Source organism: Panicum virgatum, chromosome 5N, assembly GCF_016808335.1.
Source record: "Panicum virgatum strain AP13 chromosome 5N, P.virgatum_v5, whole genome shotgun sequence".
Lineage (NCBI taxonomy): Eukaryota > Viridiplantae > Streptophyta > Magnoliopsida > Poales > Poaceae > Panicum > Panicum virgatum.
The window spans coordinates 20237140-20248075 of record NC_053149.1 but is presented as its reverse complement, the minus strand read 5'-3'; the positions used below and the strand labels follow the sequence as shown (position 1 = coordinate 20248075).

Below are 10936 nucleotides of genomic sequence, written 5' to 3'. Positions count from 1 at the left end.
GTGGCGCCGGCGAGCTCCGGCAACGAGTTAGAGTGGTGGAGGTCGAGACGGCGGCTGCGTGAGCCACCGGAGACGGGCAGGGAGGCGCCGGCGGCAGGGCAACCTCCGGCAAACCCAGGAAGAAGAAGCCAGGAAGAAGAAGAACAGTACTAGTACTAGTCCTTGGCGAACGCGCGCCCTACGGTGTTCCCCGTATGTTTTTCCTTCTCCGTCACATGTCCTCTCTACTCAAGAACAGAAGCATGGACCACTAGCTGGAAACTCGTGAGAATTGCTAGTATCCTTTATTAGGAAAAACTATTTTTTTTGGCTGCTTCCCATGCTTTTATGTATTTGGCAGAAAAGGATCTGAAGAAAAAACTGTGGACGAGAGCCAAGAAAGCGACCTGTTTGGAACAGAAAAGCTTAGAAATGAATGACACGGTATGACAGAAAACTAGGCACAAGGCTTAGCTCTAATTATAGAGATTTTGGTCACCCTTCGCGTGATGATGGACGATTTCGCTTGACAAATTTTTGTGGCAAGGAAATAACGGAATTTTATTTAGTAATCTAGGTGAAAACGACCTCCCAATTACGATGAGAGAGACGGAGAGAGAGAGAGAGGGGGAGAGGAGAAAAATGTTTGCTTGTCTCCGGAGCTCACACGGATAACGTCCGACGCGGATCGGAGATTCGGCTGAGGTGATATCGATAACGCTTGGGACGCAGCGGCTTGGCTGTGAGCCATGGGCTAGTCGCTGTCCTTGCATTTTTTCAGAAATCTGAGGCAATTTGCATTCAAACTCCACAAGGAATAAAACCTTTCGCTTCCAGCGACATACACGTGCAAAAAATCGTGTGTTTGTCGTGGGGAACCGTCACCAAATATCTACAGTAGCACACGCTGGGCGTTGCTCAGGGAGATTCTTGCGAATTGTGATGCTAGGCACTTTTGGGGTGAATAATATCACAGATTTACAGTGCAAGTGCAGCCAACTTGAAGGAAAAGGTTCACACGGTAGGGCCAAACTATTGACAGGGTGCCCGTGAATTCTTGTAGGGATAAGGGTCAAAGCGAAAAACGAGTCCTTTTAGAAATAATAATAAAGAAGTATTTTTTCAAAAATAAAAAATAATAAAGAAGTCAGATCACAACACCAACAGATGAAAAGTCAATCTCAGGCATTGCGAGTATATATGTCTTTGCATGCTTTTTTGTTTTCTTTGAGACATATTCACAAGGTAACGTAAGCATTCATATCGAGTTATCGACTCCATAAGACCATGCAGTTGATGCAACTGCAAGTGGTCTTTCATACAGCTTTGCAATTCCTTCTAAGCAAAGCTATAGCAGCCGCCGGAAACTGGGCAGCCTAACCATGACCAAACACGCTTTTCTTGCAGCAATCTGAAATTCTGAAGTCTGGCTAACGCCAGCTCAGACGTTGCATATTTTGGAAACGATGAAAATAACAGTATAGTCACTCCGACAAAAAGGCTTACCACCACAGCACGCCTGGATAACTCAGAACTGTATATGTACCAATACACACGGCATTCCGTCACAAGCAGAATGTTTTGCAGTTAACTAGCAACACAACAACATCAATGAGAAGGCCAAGCCAACTTCAAAGTTAATCAGGAGCTAGCAAGTGCTTACTACAGAGAGGTGCTATTCTGCATTTAACTCTAGTCAAAATCATCCTCGGTGACAGAAGATGAAACATACCAAGGGCATCGAGGAGGCAGATCCATCTATTCATATGACAATTAATTAGGTAAGATGAACAAAATCAAAATGTGCCATCATGTTATCAGTAAATTGTACAGCAAGCACTATACTCCTACGTGACACCATGTCATAGGCCATCTGTTCAGAGTTCAGACACCGAATGCTGATTGCAGATGTGACCTGACGCTCCCTGATAGAAGGGCATTTGTAGTCCAATCCTGGATGTTCTTCTTGGCATCTGCAATGCAACCATAACAATACTTAGAATGGACTGTAACATTTGGATCATTCCAGCATGGATTTTAGTGTGTAATGCAATTCAAGTGGCTTAAAATCTTTGATGACCTAATATATTCAGTCATGTGAGACGTTAAGTAGCTACATATTAGGTCTAAAGCAATCAGCATGCAGCAACAAGATAGCATGTATCCATAGATATGAGATGAATTTATGAGGGATGTTCCAGAAAAATCAGTCACATGCTATATAATAATATAAACTGGGATAATAGCACCATAAGCTGACTATTTACTAAAAACATGCAGGGTAAAGGACGAACCACCTAAACTGATCAATGTAGCATTAAACATGAAAACAAAAAGAAAGATAGCTTAAGGGTTCACTGGTTCAGGGTATGGCAACAGATCCACACAAGAACAATCCACATTATGTTGCTACATGGAATTATACTTTGCAAATTGTTAAAGAAAAAATTTGAGCTTATAGAGATAAAATGGTGTCCAATGTTGCATCATTGCATTAAAAATTTAACTATGTAATGCAATTGAAGTAGCCTAACATCTTTGATGACCCAATAAAGTGTCATGTGATATGTTAATTACCTACATGTTTTATTAGGTTAATTAGCTACAATATTAGATCTGAAGCTGACACCATGTATGATGTATCTATTAATAGGAGATGTATTTCTGTGATGGTATGAAAGCAAAAGAAAGATAGCTTAATGGTTCAGGCTATGTCCACCCCACATAAGAACGACCTATCTTGCTACATGGAATTATACTTTGCAAATAGTTAAAACCAAACTTCTGAAGTCGTGGCTCTGTTTCTACAGGGGAAAAAAATACAACTCTGCTTTGACCAATTGATAGGAAATTCATGTGGTTTATTCAACAATCACAACTTTTCTAAATTGCCAAATCAAGCAACCACAACGTCCTTCAACAAGGTTCAAGTGAATGTAGTTTTCACACGAGCATACACACCTTTGTTGCATTTGGTGAAACCAACAATGTTTGCAATGCTGAGGCTCAAGCAAACTCCAATAACAAGAAGGTAATCCGCTTGAAGTCTGATGAGCGAGAATATCCCAAGAATAATCCATGCAGCAGCCTGAAAATGAAGGTATGCTTGCTTTACAAACATTCTAGAAACATGTTGCAAAGCTCCATGAAGAAATACCAACTAAATAAACATATGAATGGATATGAATGTAGCTTTACACCTCTCTGCCACCCATTTAATCTACTGTTACAGGAACTGTGCTCTATTTGAAATTTGTTCTAATACATACTTAGGCAAATGAACTTCTGTATGAAGACGAAAACAGTTCAGAACACACATGTATACACATACACACACATGAAGCAAAGAGAGAAGTAAAAGAAAACATTATAATAATGCAACTGGTCACTTTTACCCCACAGCAGCAAAAAACAAGTCTATGACCTGGTAGTGCTTAATTGATGTTTTCCCTAGTATTCCATACCAATCTCTTTGTATGGTATGGGATATGCATCCTGAATAGTGAATTCCCAAACCTAAACTTAGTAACGATGAATTGAAGTTATGTTCCTAATGAATCCTAACTATGTCTGTATTTGCAAAACAACATATACATAAACAGTGTAGGTGCAATGATTCTAAAGTTCAGACATTACACTTGTGTTGCCGAACTATCAGGGTATGAAAGAGAATGACCCAACCATTTCCCACTATAACAGCCAAGCATCCAGATTGGCTCAGGCCTAACTCCATTTTGGAGAGGGTATGCCTGCGAGTTATTACTTGCTAGGCTTTGGACAGTAATTTATAAAAGCGGGCTTACAGGTACTGGGCGTATGGCCCATTGAGCCAAGGCCTCACAACTACTGTTTGCCATGTTATACCAATCAATTCATGTTACATTCCAACCCATGCAATTTTATGTCAAAGTGAACATTTGTTTTCACATGGTCCTAATCTGCAGATGAAAGAAGGTATGAAGCATATAACTGGTTTAGCACCATATGTGGAAAGCAGACAGATTTTTCCTATTGTATAATAAAACAAATAAACAATCTGTACTAAGGACATAGGTAGTTAATTGCATTCAATTGAAGAGGTGTCTAACACTATAACACATTTACGCATACCCAGATTTCAGTTCCTTTTCTTTTCTGGTGAAGCAAAACTTCAGAGCTACCAGCATTCAAAGGAAATGAAGTCTACAATAAACAAGCACATTTTTTCTCACGGATATGCAGGAGTCCGATAATCATATACCAATAAGTAACAACCAATGTCTCCCAGAAAACCTTTGAGCCTCATCAGCAAGTAATAAGAAATACAATTAGCACTTTATATGCATCTCTACATCAGTCCTCTTACTAACCTGTCACACATTTATTTGGATAGCTTTATGTTCAGTTCCAATTTTTCAATGCCCTCAGCATGTAGATTTGAAGTATACAAATTAAAACATTCATATGCTTCTTTTCCATATGTATTAGATATAGGAGCTCTCAACATTACTTACAGTCAAATAAAGAGTCCACCAGAACAGCCATGAGTCCTTCTTGTTCATCCTAGCCAGAGACTGCAAATAAAATCGCTAATTCAATTTAGGAGTCCCAACTTGCACAGGAACAGCAACAAGGTCAACGAGAAGGCAAATGCAAACCTCTCCATCAAGGCACTCAAACTTCCAGACACTCTCTCCCTCGTCATTAATCTCGTTCCACCAGCGCAGCCCAACCAGTATCCTTCCACTGACATTCTTCACAACCCAGAAGTCGAGTGCTGCTAGGAGCACAGTGATGACAAAGATAATGACGAAGTTGTTCACAAAAAGCGCTGACAGTATGTAGAACGCCAATGCCGCTGCCTTCACAGAGAAATAATCAAAATCAGCCAAAACCTACCCACAGTTTTGTTGCATATAAGATCAGAAACTGCGGGCAGAGTACCTTGAAGAGCACATGGAATAAGCATGTCTTCGGATTTGCATAGTTCTCACTAATCCCCTGAAACAATACAAGCACACATATTATCATACAGTAGTTACCGCCATACCTCTAAAACTCGAGTATGCAGAAGATAAGTTGGGCACAGGACAGGTGACTAATCCATGGAAAAAATAATCAAATCGCATCGACTTGTCATAGAAAATAAGCCCAGATGACGAACTCGGCTATCCGAAGGACAAAAATTTCACAATTCCTTCAGTCTATCTTATCCGATTGAAATCCGGAAGCAGTCCAAAGAAAACCGCAATCTGCACTCCGGACCAAGCTAAGTAATCCTAGAAATCCAGAGATCTAAAGCAATCCCTACTCCAAACCAAAACCTAGAGGAGAGAGGGGAACCTAATTGTTTGATCTGAATCTTATTCACGAAGCAAGAAGAGGGAAAAGGCTGAGCTATAACCTGGGGTTGTTGATCCATCGGACCCTTTCTCCGCGCCTAGCTCTCGCCACGTGAATTTGGCTTCTGCTCCTGCTTCTGATTCTTCGCCGGATCTTACTGGTTTTCCTAGTTGCGTTTGCTTCGTTCCTGGGGAATCCCTCGAGATCGACGTGGGACTGTGGGAGACGACGTCACGACGAGGGTCAAAAGTGAAAGGTAGTGGAAAAAAGGGTGTGGACTGCAAAATGTATTTTCTCGAGGGAGGGAATGGGCCCTCCTGATGGCAAGTGCTTTTTAGCCTAAGCCCTCCTTTTAGTTTAGTTGCATTCAAAATTTCAAAATTTTATAAGATTTTCCATCACATCGAATCTTTAAACGCATGCATGAAATATTAAATATAACTAGATAAAATAACTAATTACACAGTTTGTCTGTAATTTACGAGACGAATTTTTTGAGCATAGTTAACTTATGATCGGATAATAATTATCAACTACAAACGAAAGTGCTACAGTATAGAAATTCCAAAAAAATTTCTACTTAACAAGATCTAATTTTGGAAGAACAAATATATGTAACATGTAATGACTCCCATTCATAGAAAAATTAATGACCTGCCACTGAAGCTTTTGATATTTTTATGGCAAAATAGTACTAGATCGATCATCATTTTCTTTAACCAATCTTTACATTCCTTGGAGTTTTAAAGGTTCACGGTGATCAGAAATGGCTTCAGATTCGCTCTCATCGGAAAGTTCAGAGTTACCAGCATCTTCGGTTTCAGACTTCTTTGTCTATGCATGCTTCGTGACATTGCTCTTGTATTTATGACCTTCTTGACCTTCATACGTATAAATTGTTTCAGACTCTACTGTAGATTCATGATGTCTCCGACTCCTACGGTTGTATCCTTTCCCACACATTTCGTTTTGCAGGCCATATTTTTCATACATTTGTAGCTAGAGAAGTAATTTATGCCATGCCGTTGCCACATGAGATTGGAAAACGAGTCATACCTATGTGAGGGCACCGTATATATACGGCGAGGGCTACCACAACTACGTCGGTGCATCTACTTCTGTACAGTTCACACGTGACTTATCCTTGCAAATTAAAATGGAAGTAATTTTTCATGAACTTTTTTTTTATAGAAGTATCATTAGTCTTTGCAGTGACTACAAGAAAAACTAATTAATGTACCCTCAGTGAAGCTTGGCAGCACTGCACAGACTGAAGGCAAAAGTTGAACCACAACATTGATGGATACGAAATGATTATTTTTTCAGAAAACTAATGTACTCATGATCGATACTGCAGCGCGCAGCTGCTGCATTCCTAATAATATCCTGACGCCTCTCAGTTCCTAAGTCAGTGAGCATTCATAAGGCTTGGTGAGGGAGGCCGGAGGCCATGTCAGGAATCAGAATTGCTACCTTTTTTTTCAAAAAAAATGTAAGCCCCTTAGAACAAAGGATTGGTGCAGGGATATTTCCTATGTGTTCCTTTGGAACAAAGGATTGGACATACTAGAATCCTATAAAATTCCAACGAAAATTTTGAATCTGTAGGAATTTCGTAGGAAATCTAGCATGAGGTCCAACCTCTTGAAAATTTTGCTACATCTCTCTCTCTCTCTCTCTCTCTCTCTCTCTCTCCTCAAATTCCTGTGTTTTGGTTGTGTTGTAGCCAAACATTTCCATTGGAAAGTTTCTCGCATTATGAATTCCTATAAGATTGCAATTTACAACCAACTCAACTCAAGTACTCAACTTTGTGTTTTTCATATTCATACGTTTTGATAATCCCGTGTTCCGAAAGAGGCCTACATGATTAATACTTGTTGATTGTAGGTTCTCTTTGTTTGTTAGTACATACGTGCACTTCAGCGAAAAAACATTATTCAAATCGCAGCCAAATCATTTTTCTCTGATATTCTTGGTACCTTTGTCCAATACGTGGATTGTGTTTTATTCCCGGGTGCATAATCTTTCATTACTCTTGCTTGTGCTACCTTGAGCTTGAGCTTGGCAATATTGTTAGAGTTCAAATATGAGAGCTAAATCGAACTCTACAACTAATATGACTTCACAGCCCAAATATATATAACAGGTGTTCCGGAAGATCTAGTCACTCTTTTCATTTGGTTCCTTCTCCAGATGAGTACCGAGGAAGTTGTTCCAACACCATCAGCTTGCTAAGTCATTTTCTTGTTGGAGTACTAGCTGATTCTGAGAATGGTAGGCCTGCACCCAAATAGGCGCTGCAAAATGCATGCCGGCCGGCTAACTGTAGCTGCCCATGAATATCACTAGAACCACACAAGGCCGAGTGACATGCCACCTCGCGGTATCCGTCAGGACGCCCCTGCCTTTGCTGCATCACCGTAATGAGGCTACACCCACAGCAATCCATTCTTTAATCACGCTCACGGTCTATCAGTACCACGTCCTGCAGCTTGGTTAGCCTCTACGTGTTTCCTGGTGCCTCATACTCTTACCAACAAAATCACACTCCACACACATACATGTAGCTGGGCAGGGCTATAAGGAACAAATGGCAAGAGCTATATAAAGACAATCACAGAGAGGAAAGTAGGTGATGGCTAATTAAAGATAAGTTTTGGCAAGGACTAGGCATTAAAGGATTTCAAGGGAAAAGAAGGGTAAAAAAGCTCTGCTCTGTACACGTGCTCTTCGGCGCAATAGTGCACTCCTGCATTCTGCGATGTAGCATTTGACCTGATACAATTAGTGTAGTTGAAATGGCCTTGCGCTTGGCAGTGTGATGCTGATTTGGCTATAGGCTTGTCCGTACTTTCAATCCTTGAATTTTGCCTCCTACTCCTATAACTTTTTTTTCGCAACTGTGCCCGAGGCCTGAGCACGTATTTCATTAAGAGGGGAACTCCTATAATTTTAATTATTTTTTTTGAGAAAAATTCGTCCTTTTCAATCTTGGCAAAAAATAGGTACTGTACAAAAGTAAGCCTGCCGGCTGAGTACTGTTGCTGTCATTGCTGTCCATGACGCTCTTGACCTGTACAACTCACAAGGCCGAGTAACAAGTCAGTTCGCTGCAAACACCCTGCCGCTGCACCCCTGCCTTTGCTGCATCACGGGAATGTGGCTACATTCACACCATTCTCTTCTCTTACACATTCACTGTGTTCTTGTCGTGCTTATTGCAGCTGTTTAGCCTCTTCGTGCTTCTCGGTGCCTCTCACTCCTAAAAAAAAGCACACTGCAGTACTGCACATACAGTATCTAGATAATTTTGCCAATGCCATGGGAAGCTCTATAGCTGGCTGGGCTACAAGGAAAAGCAGTCCATCGTCCTGTGCTATCCTGCATTTTGCACGGTAGGATGTGACCTGATGTTGTCATGGTCGGACTCCAGTATAAACGACGCAACACGTCAAGCTAGGAGTTCTAGTCGGTTTGGTCAGATATGGTGTGAGTCATCTAGATTGTTTTGGTTAGTTTGTTACACGACTTTTTACAGGCTTGGCATATATAAGGCATGACCTGCGATTAGTAGATCAATTAGATTGTATCTGAACATGGCTCGTGTTCCTGCCTCCAGGGCCGGAGCCACCACTAAGGCGAGCCAGGGCGGCTGCCCTAGGTCCCTCTAGGTGAGGTTCAGAGTATATCTATTAATAGTAAAGTTAGTCGGGAAGGAGAAGAATGATGTATATGAAAAACATAGGAATAATATAAGAGAACAGGGAATTGGCTTCCGCAAAACAGGTTATTTGAGAAACAAGAAAAAGTTCATACAAGTTGTTCGATACCCTTCCTCCTTGCACGCATTCAATATTTAATTAGCAACTCTCTTTTGTTTACACGGGCTAGATCTGATACGTGCGCGCAATCACATCAAGCGAACCCGTTCGTGCCAAGACAGACACTAGGCTTCCTAATGCGGCGGTCTATATTACTAGATGCTTCCTCCGGTTGGGTGCTGACAATATCCCCCATTCTCAACTCTGGCAGGGGCTCATGACGGTGCGACGGCACCCTCCGAATCCGAGGGCGACAGTCCTCTACCACTGAGAGTCGCGAGACTCAGATTGGGCTATTAGGGCATTGGGTGAGAGGACTTCGGGGCCTCGTGGGCCGTCCGGTCGAGTGGGCTACAGCCTCTTAAGCAGTTCAGTCTAGCACCCCAGCCCAGCAATGTGTCTTCTTGCCACCAAATGCTGCTGCCAACTTCGGCAGTTCACCATCCACACCTCCCTGCAGTCTCGCTTAGGCGCTCAAGCTGGCGCGTCGCTGCCATTGCGCGACGCCACTCCGCGCTCGTCCGTTTTGCAGCCCCGTCTCGGCACCCGCCGATGGCGATAGCGGATCCCGTGCACCGCCAGCGTGGCGCCTACAGCCGGGCAGCAAGCCTCGGCTTCTCGCTCTGGCCATGCAAAAAATTTATCGAGAGCATCAACCATTACTCCTGCACGCCCGCGAGGTCCAGGGCCACGGCCACCTACCTCTTTTGATTACAAAATCTACGCCACGGCCACTTACCTCTTTTGATCACAAAATCTATGCAACATTCCTCCCACCAATTTCAATCCATCCGCTGCTCGTGACACCTTGGTATCAGATTGCCTTGGTTCCGGATCCATGTCAACCACCGGCGAGCAGAATTCGTTGGAGAACACCGTCGACGAGATGCTCACAACTCTCACCGACCTCGCCGCCAATGTCTCCGACCTCGCCACGCAGACCGCCACTCTCAAACCCTTGCTCCCTCTCGCCAAGCAGCTAGATGGCTTGCTGGACAAGGTGACCACCCTCCAAGCAGCGGCGTTCGAGGGCTCCAATCAGATCGCCACCCTGAACCTCGCCATGTCACGCCTGGAGAAGGCATAGCGTGGTGACAAGGACCCCTCCATGGACGATGTTGCCAGGGCGGCCGCCTCAGTGCCCGGACAACTGCAGTTCCGCGAGACTCCGCCGCTACCTTGCCGGGACTCCAATGACAATGACACCGCCGATCCACGCTTCCACCCTCGCGCCCGCATCAAATTTCCGACATTTCAAAAAAGACCCCCTGCCCTGGCTCAATCGCTGTGAAACGTTCTTCATGTGCTAGAACACGCCAGAATGCCGCCGCATCCCGTACGCCTCCCGGCATCTTACGGGGTCTGCCCAACTCTGGTACTACCCGCTTGGAGTTGACGACAGGCACGCAGTCATGGTGTCACTTTGCGCAGCTGGTGCAACAGCGCTTCGCCCCACCCATGACGGACAGCGCCATTGGCGAGATCATGCTGCTCCGCCGGGACGACACCGTGGACGACTACACCGACAAGTTCCTTGCCCTTGCCTGCCGCGACGCCGACTTGACGGAGTCCCAACTGGTCTACATGTACACGACCGGTCTCGTCAACCCGCTCAAGACGGACGTCACCCTTCGCCGCCCAGCTTCCTTCGACGACGCCATCATGCTAGCCAGGGCCTACGAGCAACGTCTGCACCTGTCGACGACTGATCCCGGGCACACAAGTGGAGCTCGCTCCTCGATCTGCGCGGCGTCTACTCCCGCGGCGGCCGCGTCAGCTAACACCTCATCTACGACGGCCCATGACTCGGC

General features: G+C 43.9%; 1 protein-coding gene across 1 annotated transcript; it reads right to left on the bottom strand.

Annotated features, from left to right (window-relative positions):
* Window positions 1–1474: 1474 nt before the first annotated feature.
* Window positions 1475–5605, bottom strand: LOC120674392 (Golgi apparatus membrane protein-like protein ECHIDNA). The gene is made up of 6 exons (XM_039955570.1): window positions 5363–5605; window positions 4903–4959; window positions 4617–4820; window positions 4473–4532; window positions 2941–3067; window positions 1475–1952 (listed from the first exon to the last, which is right to left on the bottom strand). The coding sequence occupies exons 1-6, from the start codon at window positions 5378–5380 to the stop codon at window positions 1864–1866; spliced, it is 555 nt and encodes a 184-aa protein (XP_039811504.1). The 5' UTR covers window positions 5381–5605; the 3' UTR covers window positions 1475–1863.
* Between the last annotated feature and the right edge of the window lie 5331 nt (window positions 5606–10936).